This window comes from Chamaea fasciata, unplaced genomic scaffold (assembly GCF_029207755.1).
Source record: "Chamaea fasciata isolate MVZ Bird 193981 ecotype frontalis unplaced genomic scaffold, bChaFas1.0.hap1 SCAF_5, whole genome shotgun sequence".
Taxonomy (NCBI): Eukaryota; Metazoa; Chordata; class Aves; order Passeriformes; family Sylviidae; genus Chamaea; species Chamaea fasciata.
In genome coordinates, this window is record NW_027094090.1 from 68926580 (window position 1) to 68953282 (window position 26703).

General features: G+C 42.2%; 1 protein-coding gene across 2 annotated transcripts in view; it reads left to right on the forward strand.

Moving 5' to 3' along the window:
* Positions 1–26703, forward strand: part of WNT7B (Wnt family member 7B) — a 94793-nt gene that overhangs the window by 60945 nt on the left and 7145 nt on the right. For both annotated transcript variants that reach the window (XM_066184324.1, XM_066184323.1), the window contains exon 3: positions 18528–18799. In XM_066184324.1, coding sequence (XP_066040421.1) covers positions 18528–18799 — 272 coding nt within the window. The remainder of the gene's footprint in view (positions 1–18527; positions 18800–26703) is intronic.

Here is a 26703-nt window from a genome sequence, read left to right on the forward strand (position 1 = left end):
AAGGAAACATTTTTGGGGGGAGAGGGGTGGGTACTCGTAAGTTTTGGCATTTGATGGTCCTACTTGTGTCCTTAGGGAGAGTGGAAGGGGAACAGGAACGTGTGATGGGGCCTTGGGTCTGTGATGATCATTTCCTGCTCAGCACTGGCCAGAACAAAAGTCCTCCTTTTCTCTGTTAGCTTTGTCCGTAGCTATTCAGGGTAACATTTTCCATATTACTTTTCTGGTTTCCCTTGGGATGAGTCAGTCAGAGGCCCTCTGGAAAAGATAGTATGCAAATTCTAGGCTATGGTTCAGTTGAATACTGTACCAAAGTTTGGACACAGGGCTAACTTTGTGTAGCAGCTTTAAGCTTGGCACTTCCTCACTTCCAAGTGCCTCCAAGGAACACTAATGTTCATTTAGTGTCATTCTTTTCATATCACTTTTTAATAAAATTGTTGAGTACAAATGTTCCATAGCACGCTGACCCATTAGTGACTTCAGCATCCCAGTGCTATTGGTCAATGACTTACAAAGTAATGTATGCTTAAACCAGGAAGGCAAATGACATTAAAAGTCAAATAAAGTGGGGCTGGGCTTAATCCAAAAGGACAAGGGCCAAGTTCTTGTCAGTAGAAGTTTTGCCACTGGTTTCACCAGAACCACTAAAAAGTCTCCTGGCTTTTGGTTATGAGCAGAAGTTGAAAGTGAAGCTGAATTTCATAGAGGGACTCAGCTAAAACCCAATTAGTTAAATGGAAATCAGCCATACAGCATTTTACTTTTTAAGTACAGAGCAGCTTTGCAAACAGGCAGGTGCTGCCAAACCTTGCCACTGCAGGGGAAGTTCTTTATGGAGGGTGACAGGGAGCGCAGGACAGCACCTGCTGGAGTGTGATCCCATAATAACTTGGGGTTCCAATGACTTTGGAAATTCCCTGAGCTTTACTACTGCGGTTAAGTGTGTTGTCAAACTCTCTTCCCTAGAATTACAGATGATAGGTTTGGTCATCCAGTCCAACCTCTACATCAAGCAGGACAGGCTAAACATAACATTAGACCTCAGAGTTACATGTGTAGCAGCATCCCTCCCTTTCCTCCTCAGTTCTTAGGGATAGGTTCTGTTTGGTAAACTATCTGTTTCTAAATTGAAAAGCTTGACATGCAGAGCGAGGCATGTACCAACACTACAAAAAAACACAGCATTTGTTATCTGCACATTTTGCTTTGCAAACAAATGTTTTAGCATTCAGGATTAGATCACTGATCCATGCAGTTTGCTGTCGTGCCTGCAGTCACGAGCAATTTCTTTTCCTAACAAAGTGGCTGGTGTGTTGCAAAATATTACATCTGACAAATACCTCATTTTCTAATTGACAAAATTTCCTTCGTGCGTGTCGTGCCTGACCTTTTAGCATTGGATTAAATTGTGCATGACTGTAGTTTATTCCTTACCGATTTTCATACTGTGAAGTATAATATTGTTACTGATAGAAGAGGAAAATTTAAAAAAAGAAAAAAAGCAAAAAAGCAAGCAAGCAAGCAAGAGGACTCTGCAATCTGTTATTTGGGGGCTTGAAAAAGTGAATCTAGCATTGTAGTTCTAAGGTAGTCATTCTCTCAGGATTCAAACTGGCCACTGACTCCAGCCATGCTTTTTTTTCCTGATTTTTGCTTAGCTTCAAACCCTCCATTGTAAGTGCTATTAAAGAGGCTTTCAAAGTGTTTCATTTTAAAGGCAGAACCGAGTGGTTTGCAGAATATGGAAGTCATAGTGAAAGCCAGCATGCAAGATCAAGCCAACGATGGGTCCTCCTGCCCATCCCTGACCCACTTGGAGTGGATCTAGGAGACTGCTTTTAGCCACAAGGGTAATTCGTTGCTATCTGTAATGCTCCCTCCACTGCAGGGGCTCAAACTCCAGTTCTGGGATTCTGTGAGAGGGATGATTCCTGAAACGGTATCAGTTAAATGAGCTTGGATTACTGAGGTGTCTTTTTGGTTTGCACTCACCGCAGGCAGCTCACTGGTGCACTGGGAGAAGGCTCTAATGTCTCTAGAGAGAAGCCCAACAGACATGCACCAAACTGCTGTAGACTTTACAGCTTTATTCATGTTGCTAAAACAAAACAAAAAAGTTTACTCGTGGATCATGACTTATTTTTTACCTCTTCACTCGTTTCTTCACCAAAATTTGGAAGCTCATTTTCTGTCTCATTTTCTGATTCAGCCTCCAGCCATCTTGTTCAGAAGAGTTCTCCATTGTAAGTCCCATCAGACGTGGTCAGTGCAACCTTGCAGTTCCTGAGGGCAATGGCACAAGAGGTAGAAGTTCTCTCTGCTGCTGAATTAAAGGGTTTCATACAACAGAGGGAGAAAAATGAGGAGCCCCTTCCTCACTTCTTTCCTTTGGCCCAGTTTTCACATCACACAGCTCCAGGCATTTGCTTGAGATGTCTGAGATAGGAACTCAGGCTGTATTCCTTGTATGGTCAAAGAACAGGGAGAAACGCTTCCAGAGGGTGATTTGGATCTTAATTTGACTGCACAATGGTCCCTGTTGCCTATCCCAGGAGTTTAGACTCCCTTAATACACCCTTAATCCCTTAATAAAATAATCCCTTTACCTCCCTTAATACCTAATTTCTCCTTGTTTTTGAAATTTTTCCATCTCTATGTAAATAGTTTCTCAGGGGAGCATTCGGTCCCTCTCATGAAGTCATACATGCTTGCCCCACACGGCAGACATGGAAACTTGATCCCTATTTAATGTCCTACCAATTCTTAGTACTCAATCACCAGTAGTACCTGCAAAAGTTGTCTTAGTTTAGTTGACTTTCAGACAGATGGTGGCAAAACCCAAAAATAAATGCTGCAACCACAGGCGTAGCTCCACCGCTGCTCTTTGGAAATTTAAGAAGTGGGAGTCCAAAATTACCACCAGATGGTGCACCTATTTAGCAAGTGACAGAGACATGTTCCACAAAAAATGGAAGCCACAGCCTCCAGCAACCCACCAAGTAGCTTCCCCTGCTCTTTATTCTCGGTTTTGATATAAATTGAATATGTTAGAGACATGGACCTGCTGGTCATACTATCCCGTTACATTTAATATGGAGTATGTTTTCAATCTTTGTGATGGAAGCCTTTCAACTCTCTGGCTAGGGACGTGAGGAAGTGGGGAAGAGTGAAGCAGACCTAAAAATGCATGTGGAGGGAGTGGGAAAGAAAAAGGGATGGGCCAGAAGCAGGAAAAATTGGTAATGGTGAAGGGCAGTGACAGGACCCAAAATCAGAAGTGGCCAGCACGGAGCACCTGTGCATTGCTATTTTAAGTTGAGGCAGTTCTGGCTATCAGTGGTGGGTACCTGCCAGTGCATTTCTGAAGGATAAACTTGATGTTTATAGATTGGAGACTTGCCAGTATTCCAGGCAGAATCAGACAGAGTATTTCATCAAGTGCATAGCAAAGGTGATGGACTTTCCTAAACAGTCATGTGGGTTTTTTTTTTTCCCTGACTGCTTCTCGTTCCTAAGCATTTGGGTCCTCCATACTCAGAGAAGGATTAGCACAAATCAACAAGCATGTATTTTCTGCCATATTTGTCACAATGACAATAGATCATGTGATTCTTTCAACTAGATTTTCTGGACATCAATACATTATCATGTGTAGCACATGAGTAGGTATCTATTTCCATTCTACTCTACTTCTTGCTTTAAAGAAAATTCTTAAGTGATAACTAGGTTCCTGTCAATCCTATTTCATGAACATCATGAAAGTTAGGCAGAAGAAAATATCATGTGTCATTCCTTTGCTTGGGTGGGTCTTTTACTGTTCTCTGTCGTTATGGTGTATTTAAAATGATGCCATAAATGGAATTTACATTGCGAAGAATGTTTAATTAGAAAGATTGTTCTTGTAGTTACAACTTCCCCAGTGAAAATGAACCGAAAATTTCCTGAGTGAAAACATTTGAATATTCTCTAACTTGAGAAGTATTCATGCAGAATGGATAAAATAATTTTTCATTCTCTTTATCTAAGCTGAGAGGAAGGCATCACGTTGAGAAGCTCAACACCATTCCCTTCCTATCCTTTTTCACATACCTGTGTCTCCTAGTTCAATGTAAGAACAATCATTTTATGGTGAAAGCATGGACCAGGAGATAATGGACTTGTTCTCTGCTGTGCCTTTTCTTGTGACTTTGGGCAAGACCTCACTCTCTAGAAACAAAAGATGAGTAATTTCAGTGAGGAATTGAAGTGACTGGGGTCTAACTTCCACTTAAAAGTTTGGGATGTATCCTCAAACAAAACTGGTTGCTGTTAAAGTCTCCTTACTTGAAGAGGAAAGGAGAATGGAGAAGAAAGAAAGGTCATGGAGGAATTTGGTCTTCTAAAAAGTCAGTCCAGGCCTGAAAAAAACAATGCCAAAAGAATCTCTGTAGAAGAGGCCTAGTAGGATTATTAGCTTAGTTTGCAGAAGAAGGTAGTTTGCAAACCTTAGGTAATTGCCCACTCAAATTTCACAAAGAGAAAATACTGAACTGATGTTCAGTACTTACATGTAGCATAAAAGGGAGAGAGAATAAAGCCCACAGGGACAGTAAATTCTGGCTCCTTATTGTATGTGTGCTGTGATTCTTTGCATAGATCTTCCTGAGTTCCCTCTTTTTCTAGCTACTGCTGCACTATGACATCCTGACACCAAAGATGGGGCATTAGCGCTTCGTCCCTCTTTCCCTTTCCCTTTCTCCTTGCTGTCTCCCATTTTCATTCACTTCAGCAGTTCAGTAATGCTGAAACCAAGTTCCCTTCCCTTTTGTTTGCTTTTCCCTTGTCCACTGATCAGCCATGTTGATTATTACACTGTGGCATTAACTATAGTATAAACAGAAGCTCTGAGCAGGAGATTTAGCTGGGTTTTCCCTGCCCTCTTATGCAACCAAAGGTTCTGCAGCACCCCCTTCTTGTTTGTTTTCAGGGATTAGTGGCAATATTCCACATACTGCTGACATAACGAGGCATAAGCTTCACTCAGAGAAGGCAAGACACTGTTTTGTGAGAGACCCTGGACTACTGTGCTAGAAGGGATGGGCATGGAAAGTTTGAAAGGTGGCAGCCTACCCTCAGAACTGAGTGGCAGGAAGATTGCTGCTGATGATTAGCACATCACAAAAGCATTTCCACGAACACCGTCTTCTTCTTGAAGTTGTGTTCCAAGTGTCTGCATGGAATATCTTCTACAGCAGCACGTGCAGGCTGTCAGTTTCTCTTAACCAGAAGAACATGACATCATGTGACAGACAAAGACACTACTCGGTACCATCTAGCCTGATCCAAAACTTTTCACGTGAAACATTTGTTTTGTTTTGGTTTTAAGACATTTGCCTTTCTGACTGGTCCGTTTTAATTAGAGCTCAACCTGAACCACAAACGATAGATTTGAGCTTTCCCAGAGTTCAGCGGTGTTCAGATCTGGCTTTTGGTTTGGCCCATCACAAAGACAGGGGTCAGCTCCAAAGTTCAGATCTGGAAATGAGCTGCTGGAAAGATTATTTAGTGGGACCCATATCTCGCTTTAATGGGAGATTTGCAGTAGAGACATTTGCTAGTGGCTTTCAGAAGCAGTTTTACACAAGCAGCATCTCAAAGACTGGTGTTAATACCAATCTATCTATTGAAATACTCATGTAGAACAGAAAGGGCCTTGTTCCTCCTTTCCTGATCATAAAGCCTGGATCCTGGTCTGAAGCTGGAATACCTTAAAAACCTAGAAATTTCTCTTCTTGTCTTTGTTTAAACGTCATCATTCCATTCTAGGGTATAATGCTTAAAAGCAAATGACTGTGGGCTAGAAATTCGATCTTTTTATTATAAGATTTAGTTTTTTCAGCAGGTAACTTGCAGGGTTGTTATTGCATCTGCCATTTGTCAATCTCTTGCAGGTTTGGATCACCATTTTTGGGTGAGCTCACTCAGTCTGTGGCAAGACACAAGCTTAACACAGCACAAAAAATAAACAGCAACCACTTGTCTACTAGATCAGATAACCTGAGCCAGTAGGGTTAGCTGGACAGGCTCGGATTAGACGTTGATTCAGTATCTGTCATGAGTCCTGAGAAGATTCAGATAGCCCTTCCTTCTTTATGTGAATCTTGTCCATTCCCAACTCTTGTCAGGACCAGAAACTCCAGGGCTGGAGAAAAAAAAAATTACTTTGCTCTTGTGATGCTTCCAAACTCATTTTGCAAACCAGAGAGGCTTGGATCAGAATCTAAACTTTGTGTATTTATCCAAACTTCTCTGAGCTCTTTACTCTTTTAAATCTCTTTCATATGTGTGATTTGTGCTGTGTCTTGCTCCCTGGGGTTGCAAATGTGACGACCAGGCAAGGACCCTTTGAACACCAAGCAGGGTGAACATCATTACTAGACCCTGTCTCTCCTGCCAGCAAGACGTGCAGGCAAGTCAGAGGTATCAGAAAGGTGAATGCAGCCACACAAGCACTGTGAAAGAGCATTTGGAAAATATTTAAGCAAATTCAAAAGCAAGTCTCAACCCAGCCCTTCCACCAGAACTTTCTCATTTGCTCTCCACAACCTCTGAGCTCGGGGAGAGGACTGCGGTGACTTGCAGGGTTACTGCCCGGCCCAACTGTGACCTCTGAGCAGAATTAGCAGAGCACAGACACATGCCAGGGGTCTGCCAGCCCATCCCCTCTGCTGCAGCCACCAGGGAAGGGCTGGGTGGGGTGGGCTAAAGCCAGCGAGGCACATCTGCTGCCAGGGGAGATATCCAGAGGGAGATACCTGACTCTCCAGTGAGAACACCCTAAACAGGCACATAACACTGTTGTCAGCCCTTCCAAACTCTGCCTTGCCAAGAATGCACCAAACACGTTAGAGCTCCCACACCCACAGGAATGGGTCACCTGTGACAGTGCAAGTGACTCGCCTGTGGAATTTGACTTACTGAGTTGGTCCTCTAAGGTATCCTGCCAGGCATTGGAAACCATGCCAGGAATTTGTGTGAGCTGCAGATTTTGTAGGACAACCTTCACACAGAATTATCCTCCAGGAGACATTCCAGCAGCAATTCCCAGCAAATGCAGCAGGAACCTCTCTGCTGTGGTCCTGTGCAGAAGTTTTACAGAAGAGGACAACCTTCTGGTATACTATTTGATGCAAATTATTTTTCCTTTTTTTGGTCAAACATCAGTCTTTTGTCTGTGTCTATGCACGTTTTAAGAAGAAGACCACCTTGAAGAGCAGTGTCAGGCAAGAAAGCATGACAATCTCCGAGCCTGGAAAGTGCTGTCCTGGGCACACAGGAGCTGTTTCTCCATGAGCAGCAGCCTGAAATGCTTTTCAGAGCTCCCAGCCTGTCTGTCACCATTTCTCAGTTTGGGCAGTATGTCCTCCATATTCACTGCTCTTGCCACAAAATGCTGTGTAGAGCAAGGTACTTCTAGAGGTTGTTAATTCCTAGTTATTTGACATAATGCTCATCTTGCGTTGCTGTTGCAGTGAGAACTAAAAGGTCAGTGGTCGTTCCATTTCATGGTATTTGTCTGGATTTAGACTGGAAGTCGAAAAGATAATTTAAATACATACATATGTTTATTAGACCCTTCCTAGGTCACATAGATGCCTAGTGTATGTGATTCAGTTTAATGAAAGATACTGCTTCTCTTTAAAAATCTTTGAAAATCTCATGACTAAGTAGGATTAGTACTTTAAATAAACTCATCTTAATTCTGTACTTGATGGAACAAGGTTAAATGATACTGGGAAAAAAAAAAACCCACCCTAGAAAAATACACAAGAAGAAGTTATATTATGTTCAGAAGAATGTCTTTTTTTCTAATCATTTGTTGAAACCAACAAAGTCATCTCCTTGCTTTTCATGTAGAGAAATCTTTTTTCCCCACTCAGAATATTTTAAGGGTGGGCTCTCCTTTTCTCAAACCACCATGTCCCCCCAGCAATTACACTAAGATGATTGCTGCCAGCATAGTTGGAAAGACTCATTGTGCAGGGAAATCTGGCTTAACTCTGATGGGATAAGTCTAGACTCTTCCTTTCTTTGCATTTTCTGCTTCCAGTTTCGGGGCTTCTCCATGCAGCTTGATACCTTCTGGGAGCCTTGTTTTTTTTTGGTTTCTAATTCCCTCGGTGCTTGGTAAGGCTGGATTTTTTGTGCCAGCCACATGGAAAATGCTATGTGGAAGAACATCTAAAAGACAGGCTTTTAGAGCCAACACCCTGATGTAGATTTAGCTCTAGGTGATCAGCTCTTTCCCTATAGATGTAAATTATTTTGTATCCCATACACATTAGGACCTGCTCTGAAAGCGGTATCTCATACTTGCTAAATGTCCTGGGCTATGCTTGCTTTGTATGTGTTTCCAGAAGGAGGTTTCTAGATTTATATCTATCTATCTATCTATCTATCTATCTATCTATCTATCTATCTATCTATCATCTCAAACATTTGTGTGGGCTAATGTAAAAAGTGAGTACAAGAAAAAAAAAATCTACGCTGGCAAAGAGAAGACTCAGCTTGAAGCTGCTCATGTCTCACTAGTAGTCAAGAAATGCTGTCAGTTCCAAATGGGGATGTGAAATCACTTGGAATCTCTCAGAAACAGAACAAATAGAACCTCAGCAATTCTTCTGGGAAGAACATGTTAGTTATTTTTCAGTCAGTTATTTTTTCCAAATTAAAAGTAAAGGAAGGATGTGGATCCATGCTAAGCAGGTGGGGCATGTGAGGATGTGTGTGAGTGTGAACGTAAGGAGTGGACTCCCAAGAGCCATGTCCTTCTCTGGCAGGCACTGGGATGCTGAGCATTGCTGTGTCAGATGCCTGTGTCCAGTTCAACACCGTATTGAACAGTGGAAGAGCAGAGCAGGGGATTCCCAGACCCAGGACAGCTGCTCCTCTCTGGGAGGGCTCCTGTCCCACCATGCAGCTCCATGGATTTTCTCCCTGGCTTGAATTTGTATTTCAGTTCTCGCTTGAGAAGATTGCGACTGAGTTACTCTGTTATCTTCTCACAGAGAGAATCCAAGGAGAGGACAGCTTGTCCTCTTGCAGGTCCTTCTGTCCTCTGGATACATACCTTTAACTCCTCGTGCCTCTGTGACAGAGTGGTAATTATACCTACCTTCTCTCGCCCTCTCCAGCTGAAAGATGCATCTCCTTAAGGCAAGGACTGCCTCTTGCAGAACCAGATTTGTGACTAACACCAGTTTTGTCCAGGTGTCCTGTCCTCAGATATTTGCAATTCAATAATTCAGGCAAAGTGGCCTTGGCCCGTTCATAGGCTCTGCACAGAACATTCAGGCAATATTCGTGATTTAATTAAAACACCTCAGGGAGCAAGATCAGAAATTTTGTCTGCAGACACAGACATTCTGGCATGCCCAGGTATAGGAGCTTGGTGCTTACAACCACCCAAAATTCAGTGGACCCCTTAGAAGGTGTTATTATTGAACATGTTCCCACAGCAAAGGACAGGTATACACGGTGATTTACAAAAGGATACAGACATGACCACTGCCCTTGAAGATTTGTTATCTGGGTTAGAAATGATATAAGATACTGGAGGAAAAGGTGACTTCCTGCAAATGGCATTGCAGTATATTTTTATGGAGGTGCTCTTCATCACAGTATAATTATGTCAGACCACTGAGATGATTTAAGTTAATTAAAATACTGACCCAGCAAAAAGTCCACTGAGAAGGTCTGATTCTGCATGGCAGTGGATTTTTAATATTCATGGGTATAGTAGAGGGAATGACAGAATATTTGTGAAATGGGGTCCACAGCAAAGTCAAATACAGTCACAAAATCACAGAATAACTCAGATTGGCAGGATCCCACCTTGAGTGTATCCATTCTGAACTGATTCACTCACAGGAGGCTCAAGCGTCTAAAATCTATGCACGTGAAAATCTCAGTGGTTATGGAAGCCACCTGCTCTGCTCTTGTATCTCATTAAACAGAGCATGAATTTGACTTGAAAGCAAATGTTCTTTAAAAATGTGATTGGTAGTACTGTCCTCTGTTTTCTTCTCAGCTTCAGAGTGGAGGTTTCTTTTCTGCTTGTTTTTTCCTTCTGTTTTTTATTATATGGCAAGCACCTTTTCTACTTCCTAAATCCAAGTGGACAGTGTTTCCCTTGCTGAGCAGCACACAGGTACCCCAGAAGCCTTTAACAGGCCATATCCTAGTGCAAGAGTACTACCAAGAGCAAACCTAAAAACAAGATAAAAATATGTGCCCACATAGTTACAGATTCCCTTCCCATTTTCCTAAATATTGGACTTATTTTCCCTGTGAAACGCCCTTTAAAAGAGGGCATTTAATGCATTGTCAAATCCTACATAAAAACTGTTGTTAACAGGTTGGGGCAGTCGAATTATTAGAATAGAACAGAACAGAACAGAATAGAATAGAATAGAATAGAATAGAATAGAATAGAATAGAATAGAATAGAATAGAATGTGTAACACATCTGGTTCCTCACAGACCCACTTAATTTAAGGACACTGCTATACCTTAGAACACAGTTTCTCTGGGATGCCTTCAGGATTCCATGCTTTCTGGCACGGGGTGCAAAGAACTTTTTTTAAAACCTCAGTGCACCGCAAGATGTCTCCAGCTGAGCTTTCACATACCATAACATATCAAACCTCTTGTCAGCGTTGAAAAGAGAAGGCACCAAACATTCAGCAGGGAATCATTGAGTGCCACAGTGGGACATCAGCAGGTCCAGAAGAGAACACAAGCAGGAGACAACCTCTCTGCTCCAGCTCTTGCTTCCCACATGCTACTTTGATAGTATTAGCAGCAGCATTGTGAAAGCACAGCCGTCTGTGACACACACAGGCTCCTCTCAAAGGCACAGAGCATCTGGGAAATACCCCCTCGTGCTCCTCAGGCCATGCTCTCGTGCACTCTTTAAATGTGTGCTCAGCACCATGTTCTGATTTAACTCTGACAAAAGCAGTGGTGCTTTTGGGACCAAAACTCAATTTCACCATTTTCTGTGAGAATGGGACACGGTTTGCTTCTTAGGGCTGAGCTGGTAGGGAAATATTTGTTATGGCAAACACAGTTTTATAGCGGAGAGCCCAAAAATTTCATATTTCTCTGGGCACTGCTAAACATCCTTTCAAAGATTATAGCAAACTCAGTAACCTCACAGAAACTGTCCCAGAAAACTTCACCAAGGGACATGTTGCCAAAAGACAGTCAAAAACACAACAGAATTATGCTCACTGGAACAGAAATGCTGACTATTGTTTAAGGTTGCCAGGACTTAACTGAATAAATTAGGGGGTAAATTAAGTAAAAAATCCCTGTAAATCCTTGGAAGACTCATTACAGAAATCACTGTGGAAAGTAACACCAAGCCTTTAGAAAATAACCATGACATTCAAAAAATGTTTGGAAAAATGTGAAAAGGAGAGGCAGAGTAAGAATCTTTTTTTAATAGACATGCTTTCAAAAGTAAATTAAGAGTGACAGAAAGAAGCTTCAATAAGGATAGTGTGAAATAATTCTGGCTCGTGTACAGCACATTCTAAAAGAAGATTTGACAAACCCACATGAGCAACAAAAAACAATCCAGTTGACAGAGCAATTCTAAACTGACAGCCAAGATCCTGGCACCTCCAGCCATAAAAACTGAGTGGGAGCCTGGAGATGAAAAATGCTGAATAAGAGAAGAATCTGTAAATAAACCATTATGTCATATCACTGCACATGCTCAGCTTTGAGATCTGCAATTTTCTCCGTCCTGGCCACGTGTAATTGAAAATAGACACCACAGGCAGCCTAGGAAGAAGCTGCTGTAATCACCCCTGCTCTAGCTCTAGTTCAACTAAACAGACCTACACGGGTGGAACAAAATGAAACAAGGGTATTCTACTTTGTCTGTAGTAGAAAATAAGGGGTTTAAGGAAGAAAAGTGAAATGAATGAATACTGTAGAGAGAGCATTACTGAACATGACCATCAGCTCCATGAGACCTGACCAGAAAGTCCTGCCAGTAACAGATATCCAGCCAGGACCAAGTTCATTGTTCAAGGACACTTCTGAGCACAGGTGCCGCTAAGGAACCTCACAACCACGGATGGCTGTTGGTTTTTCTTGCCAGAAGGCTACAGAGAAATCACTGGGTTAGCAGTACTTTGTCAGTGAGCAGGAGACGTAGAACACAGGCTGATCCACCACTCAGTGGAGTGGACACCTGAGGAGAGTGCAAACCAGGGATAATATCAAGAAAGCCGAGCATTTCTTGCCTCAGACTTCACTAAACAGGTGAATGGTGAGCAGATGGTTGTAAACTAATACCATCAACAGAGGAATACCCTGTGAGCATTAGAGAGCAGCATTTGTCCCTGTTGGTTGCTTTCCAGTTAGCTGTCCCTCGTCTCAGAACATTTAATGCAGTCAGTGTACAGCTGGCTGTCCTTACAGCCACTAGTGCTGAAAACCTGTGGAGAACTCTAATTAGGAAGACTTGAAAAGGCAAATGTATTGCCTTTGTCTGGGGGGGAAAAAAAAAAAAAAAAGTAAAAGAAAGGAGTTGTAGGACCAATCAGCTTAACTTCAGTAAATGAAAAAATATGGGAACAAAACCCCATTTGTAAGCTCGTAACTTAGAACAAGGATATGAGTAAGAGTCAAGCAGGATCTGTCAAGAACAAATCACATTAAAACAATCTAATTTCCTTCTTTGGCCACCCAGGGCCTCAGAGACAGGGCAGAAGCAGTTTGTACCATAAATCTTGGACTTAAAGGGAGCTTTTGACACTGCTTTACATGACATTCTCAAGAGGAAAAAAAGAACATGCCACGTGGGTACAGACCATCTGGAAATCGTACCTGGAGGGTAGTTATCAAAATGGAAAGGTGTGCTGACTAGGTTTCCTGTGAGCTGTGCTGAAGCTGGTACCAGTCAGCATTACGCTCTTGACTTGACCAAGAGAATAAGCTGTGCCCATGGCATTTGTGAATTAGGAAGGACTACAAGGAAGCTGGGGGAAGCTGGGGTCAAAATTGAACAAGATCATGGGTAAGTGATCCAGAGAAGAAGAAAAAAGAGTTAAAGCAAAGAATGAGGAGGCAAATCAGAAAGGCAAAGATCTGTACGTGGGAATGATCATCTGCACAAATGCAAGATGGGAAACATCTGGTGTGAGAGCAGCTGCACAGAAGATGGCTGCAAACTGAGTAAGAGTCAGAAGTGTCCTGCTGCTGTGAAATAAGGAATGCTGGCAGGAATAAACAGGACCATGGCTTACAAGGCACATGCAGGGCTCCTTCTGCTCTGGCCCCAAGGAGGCAAAACCTCAGCTGGAGCACCCTGTCACATCTCCAGCACTGCAACACCAACAGGCCAGCTGGGAGAGCAGGGGCAAGGGGCAGAGCTCCTGGGGGTGCTGGACAAGGACTGATAACACAGCACATCTGGGAAGGGGTAGGAGTCTTTATATATTTCAAGGCTGATGCTAGAAGGAGGGAATAACCTGCTCTTGGCAGCTCTAGGGTTTGCACTCAGGAAGACAGTTTCAGATTAATACTAGTGAAATACATTCCAGTAGGAGTCCTGAGGTACTGGACTGGACCCTGGAACCTCCTCTACTGAAGATCTTTAAGAATAGGAAGCATAAAAGCTGTTGTGAGAATTGTCTCTCTTATTAGCCTGTGTCAGGGTTGACAGAGTAGAGACCCTCCTGAGTTTCCTGTTCTTCTGCCTTACTTTTTCTGCCTGTACAAAGTGGTTTCAGTGGCCTTTAGTTCTGACATGAAGCACCGGGTATAGAAAGTTAGAGGGTCAGACAAATTAAATTAGTCCCTGCTTTTATAAACCAAGAAGCTCAAAGTTAATTACAGTGAAAATGTGAATAAAGGATCTGTTCCAGACAGTGAGAAAACTCCCTCTGACTTGTATTGCCCTTGGATCAAACCCAAAAAGAAGAGCCTGCATTATTTTCCTTGAGAATTGTTAATATGTGTGTTGAATAAAATACAAAATTACAAAGGAAATAGCTTGTCTGTAAAAGGCTTCATCCAACACTACTCAGGGTGCTGTTGTCTGAGTTTTAGTTTACTCATCTAGATGTATCTATTGTCTTTTGCCATAAAAATGACTCAGTCTATCATCAGCTTACCAGACTTGTTGAAAAGGGTAGGTTTGTAAAAAAAAATTAGTTTTGCTGTGGTTCCTTTCTTCTTCCCATTGACCTATGCTGCATTGTGTCATATAATCAATCTGGTGTCTTGTGTAAGTGCACAAAGAATTTGTTTTGTTTAACAACAGTGTGTAGTCCTTTTTTTTTTTTTCTATCACTGCTGGTGCAAGATCTAGGAAATTACTGGCCAGACACTGTGTGTTCTGCAGTTTAATATTTCAAGTTAAATCACAGTTCTAATAGCTGACATTCAGTGGCAGCCTTATTCATCTAGCTGCTGACATGAGTCATTTCAGGATGATGTGTGCAACAGCAGAATTCTCATCTAGTTACTCGGACAAATAGATGTCTTGCAAATAACCATGGAACAGTTACATCTTTGACCCGGTGCTCACAGCTGAATAACTGAATACGTATTTAGCCAATGTGATTCTCTCTGACTGTGGCTCCAGGCTGAAAATACTCTGCTGAATCCATGCACGTTCGAGCCTGGTAAACTACAGCAACTGTGGAACTTGTAAGAATTTCCACATCAAACCATAGTAAGTTTAGTGCTCAGTTAGAAGTCTAAAACTTGATCAGAAATGGCATCTAAATGAGGGGTAAAATATAGGCTACTCCATGACTCCAAGGACAGATAAAAGCTCCTCTCTGCCTATCTGCCAGAAGACATGCACTGAGGATTCAGTGGTTCAATATCTGTCTGTCTGAGCAGCAGCTGCGTTGCTGGCTGTTAGAGCACTTTTAAAGTACAGCCCTCTGCTAGAATGCAAATGAACTCAAGAAAATGGCAGTAACTCAGACTGGCAAACCACGGACTCCTCTGATGGCCTGGCAGACTGTTAGAAGTGGCCTTGAGCACCTTCACCAAAGAAAAAGGGCTTAATTTTAATTAATGCTGGCAGCCGTCTCCTTTTGGAGTTATCAGATCAGACAGTTATCAGATCCGATGGTTATTAGTAAATGTTACTCGTGAAAACATCCCTTCTACGTTTTGGGAATAAAGTCAGAACTGTCATCTTTGACACCAAGACAGGCATCTCTAACAGAGAAATGGATGAATACAAGGGTTCCTGTAAAAGCCAAAGCAGTGTCTTTTTCACCAAAACCAAAATCTCAACAGAATTATTCTGGTCTGTGTGACAAAAAACTTTTTAAGTCAGACAAGAATTTTTCTTCTGAGACTGAGAAACTGAGTGTATACAGTGGCAAATAATAACTCGATAATCAGGATATTCACTGGAAAAAGAAAAACCTAGCCCCAAATTCGGGTCAAATCCCAAATCTGCTGCTACTTATGTCTTCATTTCATGAGCGTTTTTGGAAAGACTTGTCTCCTTTTTGTTGCAGACCAAGAATATTTTTGAAATCTCAGAAAATTCTGTAAAATGAGATTATTGTTCTCCATTAAGGTATCACTGCAATCATTACTTAAATATTTTTAGCTGCCTAACAAAGACTTGCTTAGAACTGATTCCAAGTGATGACATGCTAATGGAAAGCTTTGTGTACGGCAGACATTATTTGAGCACAGAGATTCCCCTCCCTCCCCCATCAGCAGTTTCTGATAGACCCCGCTGATCCTGGGACCTTGGCAAACTGCTCAGGAACACAAGTGAAGTTTTAGAACATCCTCTAGTTAAAAAAAAATACTAATCCCCCTAAACCTTAATTCTTAGCAGGACAACTTAACTTGCCAATTTCTGAGACCTTATTTTAGAGCTGTAGCAAAAAAAGGAGAGTAATCTCTTAAGAGAATCAGTGGGGTTTCCATTTGATATTATCCCATGACTTGAGAAAATTCCATGACTGCTATAGCTCTCAAACGGATAAAGGGAAGATATTTTCCTTTATTGTTGATGGTGTCAGGGGTATAATCGGAATGAGGGAGAGAGAAAGGAAGATAAAGACATGATTTTCTTTCATTTTATTAAACTGATCAAGGGAAGCAACGTGTGAAAATTGGCAAAGAAATCACAGACACGGTGGCCATAATAAAACGTTTTACCACGTACTCTGGAGATGTGGGGAATATATTGAGCTTAAACAGGAAAGATGAGCAACTGTCACTAAATCTCTGAGTGAATCTACTAAACTGTAGGTCACAGCTGCTATGTTCCCTCACAAGATAAAATTTCTTTTTGGTAATAAGCATTTCTACGTGTGCTTCAAAGGTATCTGACCAAAAATTTCCCTGGGTCTGATTTTGCGTTGTTGTTTACCCTCATCCTGAAGAAAAGCAAACTGTGTCTATGTACGTAGCTTCTATAACATTTCATCCTTCCAATATTTTAATTTATACAGTAGAAATAGATTTTTTTAAAAAAAAAGAAAAAGAAAGAAATCCTGCAAGTCAACAGAGCACATTTTAAAACACGAGCCCCAGATTAGAATTCTGCTAGTAAGGAAGGGGAGAGGAGTGGATATCAACATGTGAGGATCACACTAGGAACTAGAGCAGTGGTTCCATAACTGTTTTGGATTGCTATCAACCCTCAGAATTTCTTACGGACCACCAGGCATCGTTATCATCAAGCTTTTAATTGAAAACACTATTTAAAATAGTGTTTAATGCAGCTCTGTGGATTAGCTGTGAACCCTTTACCGTGGCCTCCTGGACCACCAGAGCTCTGTGGACCAGGGTTTGGGCAGCACTGGAGCAGACTGCACACATCAAACACCCCAAAAAAACACAGCTGTGGCTGAAAGCAGGGGCAGCCCTGCAACTGCACCATCCACTCACACGAGGCACACGTCACTTCAACCTTCTTGGGAGCTGAGGAACACAGAAGCCTTTTGTTTTGCCCCTACCTGAAGTTTCTCTTTTATTGCTTTGGGGAAACAAGCAAATCGTGCCAAACCTCAGCTTCTGGTTGTTTCTTGTAGGATCTTCCTCATGTCTGGCAATGGCGTAATCATTCAGGAAACTATCTATGAAAATAAGAAATATAAATCCCTCCATGCTGTGAATTTATCATTCCAGAATAGTTGTGACGTCTATGAATCCAAAAATTAAAACATTAAAACCAGCTTCTAAATAGTTTTTTTTTTTCCTCCTCTGAAAAAAATTGTTCCTTTTTTTTTTTTTTCCCCCCCTTCCCGAATCCATTAATGATGCTAGAGCTCTGTGTGTGGTCATTAAAGCATTTCAGCAACTTTCTGCAAATTCTTTACTGTTATTCTTTGGCTGCAGCACTACAGGATTGTCTGTTTATTACCAGAGAAACACACAGAGGAAAGCACTGAGAAGGGAACTTGTGGGGATGGGTTCCGAATGAGAGCAGCAAGACACCACGATCCAGCCCTGTGTGAAGTCAGTGACAGAGTGTGGTCTCAAATGAGAGCAGGGATGTGCTGTAGCTTCCCCTCCCATCATTCTGCCTCCTTGCACCTCCCAGGCACCTCAGGCAATCAGTACGGAAAGGGGCCTTATTCACCTCTCCTCATATACTCCTTATCAACAGCTATTACACGGAATTGGCAATCAGGAACCTTCGCAAGCAGCAGCATCACAGGGGGAATAAAAAAAAGGAACTCCTTTTCTAAAACTTTTTTTTTTTTTTTTTTTTTTAATAAGCCTGTGCTTCTATGGCAGTATCTCACCTGTTTTGGGGAGAAAATAGTGCTGTCACAGCACTTCTGTGCCCTTTGTATGCTCAAGAGCCATGGTAATGCAGAGGTTTGAGTGAGAGTGGGAGTGGAAAAGGGTCACTTCAGCAAAACTAATGCACAGGAGAAAGGGAAAGGGGTAACTCCGCCACGAAGGAAAATTAAACCTACCCAGTTCTTGACTCTACAGGTCTCTCTTGCAGTACTTTACACTCAGCATTGTTAATGGATGCTACTGGGGCATTTCTAAAGTTACATTAATAGCCAGCCCCATTTGTGTCCTAGGGTTTTTTTTTTGTTGTTGATGCTGTCTGAACAGTTCTCTTTTTCCACGCAGTGCCAATGCTCAGAGGTAGCTGTTAATTCACTTTTTGTTCATGTGAAACAGAGAAAATTCAGCTCGCAAACCTGACTAGACAGTGTGAAAACAGATCTTGCGGCCTCAGCTCACCACTGTCCACATTCATTGCCAAGTTCCCCTCCGGTGAAGGGGTTTAGGTGGGACTATCACATGGCCGCGTACCTGGGGTAATACGGCCGAGCTGAGCCAAGCATCCTAAATACGCGTGGAATTCCGTAAGCTGAGAAATCCACGCTGAGGAGCGATGCCCTCGTCACACCGCCGCCCTGACCCCCTCGCTGTAGATGTTGTGTGTGCTTTCTTTAGTAAGTACGTGCTGCCTTTCTGCCAACCCATCAGCTTTTGGCTTCTCTCCACAGGAAGCAGGGAAGCTGCGTTCACCTATGCCATTACTGCTGCCGGGGTTGCACACGCTGTCACGGCCGCCTGCAGCCAGGGCAACCTCAGCAATTGTGGCTGTGACCGAGAGAAACAGGGCTACTACAACCAGGAGGAGGGCTGGAAGTGGGGAGGCTGCTCCGCGGATATCAGATACGGCATTGAGTTCTCCCGGAGGTTTGTTGATGCCCGAGAAATCAAAAAGAATGCACGGAGGCTGATGAACTTGCACAACAATGAGGCTGGAAGAAAGGTATTCCAGAAAGGACGAGGGATGGGGACGTGTGTGCCGGAGGACGGGGGGGGAGGCTGGCTTGGTGGCAGGAGGCATTCCCTGAGAACCTACCCTTCTCTCTGATGTTATCCCGCGCCCAAACACGCCGGATGGCATCTGTTGTTCACCTTTTGTGTTTGCTGTTTCTTTTTATTCAGAGCTGGCTACGTACTGTAGGTACTCCTGTAAAAATGTTGGCTTTCTAAGCCTTCTTTCCAGCCCACCCGCCCTCCAATAACAGGGAGGACCTTGCTGGATCTGTTTGGCATAATGATAAATCACTGCTCTTCATCAAATTTGGAAAAAAAAAAAAATCCAGCAAGGGATGTCAGGGCTTGTGATGGGACAGAACTGAGTTGTCTGCATTGCTCAACGTCCACAGCACTTCCAGATATTTATTCCAGCGAAACCCAGATCACTTATTTTACCCCAGCTCTGATGAAATACACATAGCAGTACACAATGCACTTATCAGATGCACAACTGTCTCTTTGTAACTACACAGCTACAAAAGGCTGCATAGGAAGAAATAGCTCCATGTCTACAACCATGACTGAATTGCTTGTCATGGAAACAATAAACATCATGGAGCTACACTGATTTATGTTCACCAACAATCCTCATAACTCTCAAAGCCTGTCCTTTAAAAAATGCCACAAATCTTTCTCCATTATATACACCTGCCTCAGGAGAGATTGTAGCCTTCCAAGTGTTTTCCCCCAGGAAAAGCCCTCCACTCCAGTGTTGGAAAAATCCAATGGACCAATATAGCAATCCAATAAAACCCTCCATTCCCCAAAGTAAGACTGATTTTTCCTCCTCTAAAGCCATGTGTGCTTTCTGCTCTGCACTGAGCACTGGGCAGAGAGAGCAGAATTGGTGGTGGCAGAAACAGTGCAATCATCTTACTGCCTGGATCTTGCTTATTAGCACAGTTGCATTGGCCATGCACTGAAAGGTTCTGCATGGGCAGGAGTTCACTGGGATGGAAATACTACATAAATTCAGTGTGGTGAGAGAGGCATAATCTCAAGTGTAGAGACAGGATTGGTACTTCAGTGCTAGTTCTCACTGAGGTGTCCAGATGTGCATGAGGAAGCTGACTGAAGAGCCAAACAGAAAAACAGCCTTGAGGGGCACAGTCTGTCTTCCTAAAAATTGCTGCCATGGGTATAAAAGAACTTAATTCAGCAGCTGACCATCACATTGGAAGACCAGCTCCAAGGCTGATGACTTCACTTAGGCTGGGAATTTCACCTCAGCGTCATGATTTATCCTTGGATGCAAAAGAAGGTGGAAGTCAACTCTTAAACTTGCCAGGGAGAGTTTATTATTGCTGGATGCATTCTCATCCCTGCTCAGACTGGCATCCTCTGTGGTGTGGGCACTGCTGTCCCCATGGAGATCCTGATGCAGGTCCTGCTGGGAACACGTCACACTCTAGATGTGAAAGGGGGACAAAAGAGCAAAAGCAGATTCTGAGATGGAGAACAGTGAAGTCCCAAGGACAGAAAGAGATCGTTATGTGAACCAGGCACTGATCATGGGTCCCCCAATTCTAAATACAGCCCAGTAACCACTAGACCACATTGCTGATTCTTACTAAGCACATTGTATTTTACTTTTCATCAGAATTTCATAAGCAGAGGGACATAAGCAAACCAAAGAAGTGCATGCTTTTACAGATACTTCTGATAGCAGCATTCATGCAAATGAGCTTTGTTTAGCAATTCTAATTTTTTTTTTTTGCTAGTGTTCTTGCAAAAAACAAATTATAATACTTTCCTATTTTAAGAAAGGAATAAAAAGGCTTGCAATACTGACAATATATTTTTCCCATTTTTAAAAATATAAATAGTATTTTGGAATTTATGAACTTTTTTGTTGCTGGCATTTCTCAGTAGTTATTTATGCCCATAGCTATTCATTAATTCATTGTATTGCTTTCAAAAGCTAAGAATGACTGAAAGGATTTGGTGTAGTTTTTTGATTTTAGGTATAATCCATCAAATCTAGAGGGATGTGCTAAGATAAAATATGGTTTTGGGGGTCATGTTTAGAAATAATGTTGGTGTTATGATATATATTCCCATTAATTGAATATTCAGAGTTGTACAGTAAATAATATTTAGTGATTTTGGTTCTTCTGAGATAATTTGTTATTTGTATAAATTAGACATTTTGAATTCAAGACTGACTGAAACTTGAGGTTAGAACGAAACTCTGGAACCTAGGATATGCTTTCTGTGCTTCTGTGTTTCTGGGTTGGACCCTTACAAGAGCAGTTAGAGAATTTTCTGCAATTTCAGTGTGAAATCACAAGTTCCTTCTGAGAATCCCGGCAAACTTGAAATCTGACCTACATTCACCTGAAATCTGGCAGTTTTGGGGGTCCTTGGTAAACCTGGACTGGACTGTGACCCTGACACAAATCTGAAAACGGATTTTGCTTATGCACGAGTGTCACTCTTACAATACTCCACATGGTCCTTATTCACCCTCGAGTCAGAAATCACAGAATCACAGAATGGGTAAGGGTGGAAGGGTCCAACCCCTCTGCTCAAGCAGGATCCCCTAGACCATGCTACTCAGGATTGTGCCCAGATGGTTTTTGAGCCTGTCAAGAGAAGGAGACTCCACACCCTCTCTGGACAATCTGTTCAGGGCTCGGTCACTGCCCAGGGAAGAAGTTCTGCCTCACGTCCAGGTGGAACCTCCTGGGCATCAGTTCCTGCCCATTCCTCTGGTGCCATTGCCTCCATCTTCCTCCTTTTCCCTTCCAAAACTCTCACAACACTACTGGGAAATGTGTTGTACTGCTCTGAGAAAGTCTGTCAGCGCCATCCTGTTGATCTGTATGTGGCTTGTCTTAAAATTTGGAAACAGTTTGGAGCCAAACTTCTGGTTCATGACTGCAATTATAAAGAACCAAAGTACGGATATTTTATCTGTGTTAGGAATAGGAATAAAAGGTAAGGAGGAAAACACAGGCAACTCAAGTTTATTTTTTAATTCCTTCATTGCTTTAGAAGTTCTTAAATATTTTCTAATAAGGTATTTTCAATCTTAGAGTGGTAATGGACAGTAAAGACAGAAAACAGTATATGCTTTTGTAGCTTCCTACAGAGATTTCACAGCACTTTCACCATTTAAAAAACCCTGCATGCACATCTGTAATGGTAAGGCTTGCAGTTCTTTTTTAGTCACACTAAACTGGCTTTTTGAGTTTGCTAAGAAGAACAGCTTTTAGCTAACAAATGTTATACCTTCCTTTTAGTCTTCTCTTCGAATCTCAGAGCCTTCTAAGACGGAAACATGGGGAAAAAAGAACACGAAGAGCTTCCAATCCCACATACAATAGTTTCCAATTTGCTCTGAAGTCAGTGGTAGGCCCTTGATGACCTCACTAGACATCTACCACGTGGCCAGAGGTTCATTCAGTTGAGACCCTGGCCACCAGTTTTGCCCCCTGAGCAATTATTTGAACGTTCTCTTATACCACCACGAGGACTTTCTCATGTGCTCTCAGAAATCTTGCCCATTCCCAATCTCTCCCAGCACTTGTCCCATACACGCCTGGCTGCCAGAGGGGTTTGTAAGTGCAGCAGTATGGCTCTAAATATTTTGCCTTTGTTGGGATGCTCTCAAAAGCTGCCCTGCTGGTATTTCACTGTTGCTAAAAACAGAGCCCAGAGGAATTTCTCTTTGTGGAACGAGCAGCATGCTGTAAAAATAATTGCACAAACTTTGCAAACAGATGAGGGGAAAAACGGTCTTGGGGACGTCTTTTACTTGAGTCTAGTGCTGAGATGTTCAGCACAACCCCCTAATAAATTATCTCCTTAGGAAAAAAATGACATTTAGGCTTCTCAAGGAATTCTTGATAACTGTGGAATGAACGAGTCCCCTAACTGCCCTGCACTGCATCCTGTATGACTCTGCATTGAATTCCTAAGAATTGCTTCAGCCAATGGCAGATTTACAAAGTTTCTGATAAATTTACAATGGATAGCATCGGGGACGAAATCATAACCTGGCCATTGGTGTAATGTGGAATAAATAAATGCTCAGGGATTCCTGGTGACACGAGACTCTCCTGAGGGAAGATTTATGCCTGGTGGCAAAGGGGCAACCAACACACGGTGTGAAAGAACAGAGGGACAAACTTCCTTGTCAGCTCCTAAACGTCCTCTGTGATTCAGGATGGAAAGTGCAACTGTGGTAAATGAAAACAAGCCCCCAGAGGAGGGCTGGTATAGGTCTGACACAAATGCTGCTGAAAGAACGTTCTGTTGAGAATCTGGAGGATTATAGAGAGATCTGTGGGCAAAACTTTGACAGAGTAATGAAAAATTAAATACCAACAAACCAAGTCAGCTTTGATGCTGTTTTATGAGGCAGCTTTCTACCATGTATTTTTAGAAATCAGTATCTTTATTCTGGGATAAATGAACTTAGAGTAACATCTGGGAACACGCATCATTAAGCTTTACTTTCTGTTGAAAGCCTCAAAACAATGACCATCTCTCACGGGGAATCTCATTTATAAAAATGGAGGTTTCTGTTTGCTTTTATGGGGTGAGTTAAAAGAACAAACTGACAAAGTGGTAGCAGATTGCAGCTTTTACCAGAAAGTAGAAATATTTCTAACAGTTTATCAATCAATTAGGCTCTTACAATAGACAGTGACTGTGGTTATGCGGAAAAAAACCTGGCCCTTCCAGAAACACACCCATCCCACCGACTGCCAGCAGCTCAGCCTGACACCATCCCAATATTTACTCCTTTGTAACAGCAATGGGTTTTTCCTGCTGTTTTTTTTGGAATGCCTGGAAGATGACAACAGCTTATTTTGCATATGAAAAAATAAGAGTTTGGGGAACAAACAAATAATTCAGGCCCTCTTCAGAAGAGATCTTTCCGTTTCTTGGGATGACTTTTCCACCTAAGCCATGGCTTTTTCTCATAGTTTCTGGGGCAATAGGCCTGTGGTACTAGGAAAGGGGGTTTTTTGCTCACTTGGTTTGGCTTAGAACAGCTAATGAGGTGATTTGTTGATTAAGATTAATTACATATATACAGATATAAAGATATGATTATGTTATGATATATGAGATATACATACACAGACACAAATATATGTAGTGTGTGTGCACGTAATTATGGATATTTATACATATTTATGCGTATTGTCTGTACATATGTTATGTAGGAGTTAGCTCCCTTCACCTCGCGTGAAGCATTATAATTAGTCAGCTCATTCCTGCAAGACGCGCAGTGCCTGGTGTGCTGCAGATTGCCCACAATGTCACCTGACAGGATGTAAAGATAGGAAGCAATGCCCAGAAAAAGACTCTGAATGAAATGTTCTGAAGTCACAGTGGAGGCTGAATTCCAGTTTCAAACGTGAAAGCCAACTGATTTTATGCTCTTATAAGCCCTAAATGTTCTTTAAAATGTGACTTTGTTTTCTAAGTCATTTCATGGATGCAAAGAATGTTACTTTCCAGGTTTTACAGCCTCGAGCCCATCATTTGCTGAAAGTTTCTTTCTCTAAAAGTCACAAATTATTTCACTGCACGTCCCTTGTGAGACAACTCATGAAAGAAAAATTTTCGATAGTTGTGCTTCATGCCGTACTTTCCATCTTCCCACTTAAAGTGATTTGCAGACAGTTACATAAATCCAATTTCAAAAATTTTGGTGTTACAGCTTGGGTGGGTTAAATGGATAACTAAAGGCTTATCCATATGTCCTGAATATGCAAGCTTTGGCTCAAAATCTCATGAGGGCAGATCTCCTGCTTCCAGTTGGGCTGGATTTGTTAGCTTATTTTTTTTCTTCCAGAAACACACCCTTAACACAGACTGCCAGCAGCTACATCTGGTACTACCCTACTTTTTTGAACAATTTGCTTTAAAATTAGAGGGGGGAATAGCCAAATATTTTAGGACTTGCTAAATGGTTTTATTCAAGAAATGTGCATGCCCATGCATACCATGTAATGCATGCAAGGCATGTATCAAACATCGAGTGAAATATCACTGCACGACCTCAAACCTGACACATCTGTTCTGCCTGACAGAATAAAAGTACCAGTGAAATATTTTTAACTATTTCAGGTGATATTTTACCTTTGGGGTTTACAAAAAATTCCATAGAAAAGAGAGTGGAAGAATACTCCAAGCACACTCGCTTTGGGGATGACTGGGAGGATGCTTCTGAAGGAAATTGCTTTGCAACATTTCACTGTAAAAACAATATTCAGAGTGTTTTAAACAATTTCAGCTGTTTATTGCTCAAATAGCTATTTTCTCTTCTCCTAGAAAGTAGAGAGGAAACACTGGTGGATTAGGCTGTTGTTCATCCTCATAACAGTAGAGATATCCATCTAATGGGCAGCAGGTCCCAAAATGCCGGGTTAATTTTCCTGGTAGCCAGGAGGAGAACTTTTGTAGAGAGTGCAGTGGGCCTTCCTCAGCTTTTTCAGTGCATTAAGTGGGGACACTGTGGAAGAGGATGCCTTACCTAGGGAGGCAAGTGGAGGGCAGGAGGAGGCGAATTGATACCTCCTGGTAGCCCTGACAGTCCCCAACCCTGCTCAGCTCTGGCCAGTGGCAGGTTAAAAACAGGCCATCCTCATGATGTCCAGTGTCTGGGCACTGACCTGCTGCAAAGCAGAGCTTCTCTGCTCCCATTAAACTAAACAACAAGAAAAACAGGGATGTGGCAAGAGGAATAAACACAGTAGCTCAGTTCCCCATCCCACATCCCACAGAATATAAATACTGTTGTGATGCTTGATGGAACAGCTTCACAGAGGAGCAGAAAGAAAACCATGCAGCTGAAGTACCCTCATTCCTCTCCTGCTGGCTCCACGCTCCCTCTTCACAGGGCTGGGCATAACCCAAGAAGACATGCCATGAACTGCTCAATTTTGGGCTCTGTGATCTGCCATTAACAAAGAATAATTTCAGGACATTTGTGTTAGAACAGTAGCATTACACCCTACTAATCTTAGTTACACCCCTGCCTATCCAAGACAAAAAAACCAAACCCAAACAAACTGAGCTTGGATTCCCAGATGGGTGCAGGAGGATCAGCATTTTGTCAGCAGTGGTGGGCCTCAGGCTGCACTGAGATTTGGGTCAGCCAGTGCCCACCACATCATCAGCAAGCCATCAGCTCTCGTGGCTGCAGCCGCAAGAGCATCAAAGAAGTGGTGACATCTTGTGACCAGAATCCATCTCTTTTGGTAGCTATTACCCAAAACAAAAGTTGATCACCAGCATATTCCGTGAGGCGAAACTCATCAAGTCTTTTATTTCTTTTTGATACTTCAGTCAAAAATTTATGTGGATTTTGTTGCATTCAACACTTGGTCCAACAATGTGTGTTTCCATTAAGAAAAAAACCAAAAAAACCAGCAGGGGTAAGCCAAAACACACACACACACACACACACACACACACACAAAATGTACCTATTGTTTTTAAATACTTTATCCAAATAGGATTTTTTCTATGTACAGAAACTGTGTCTGATGTTATGCAGTTGGATCTAGATATGGAACTTGAAAAAATTAATTTCTTTTCATGCGTATCATTCCGTTTTATTTTGGTCTTTGCGAGGCTTTTCCTACTTAACTGGCAGCAGACGGCCCTCAAATTGCATTTTAAATGCATGATTTATATAGGTATAAAAAGATGTGGGATTAAGAAAGCTTTAATGTTGTATTTCACAATTCATTTAACAAAGTAGCAGCAGTTAGAAACTTTTACTTGGCAAGAACCATGCTGGGGTGGGAGTGGGCCTGTATGTGGAAAAGGGACCTGAGGAATGTTCCTGTGATTAATCTGAGGCAGCACAGCCCAACGATGGGA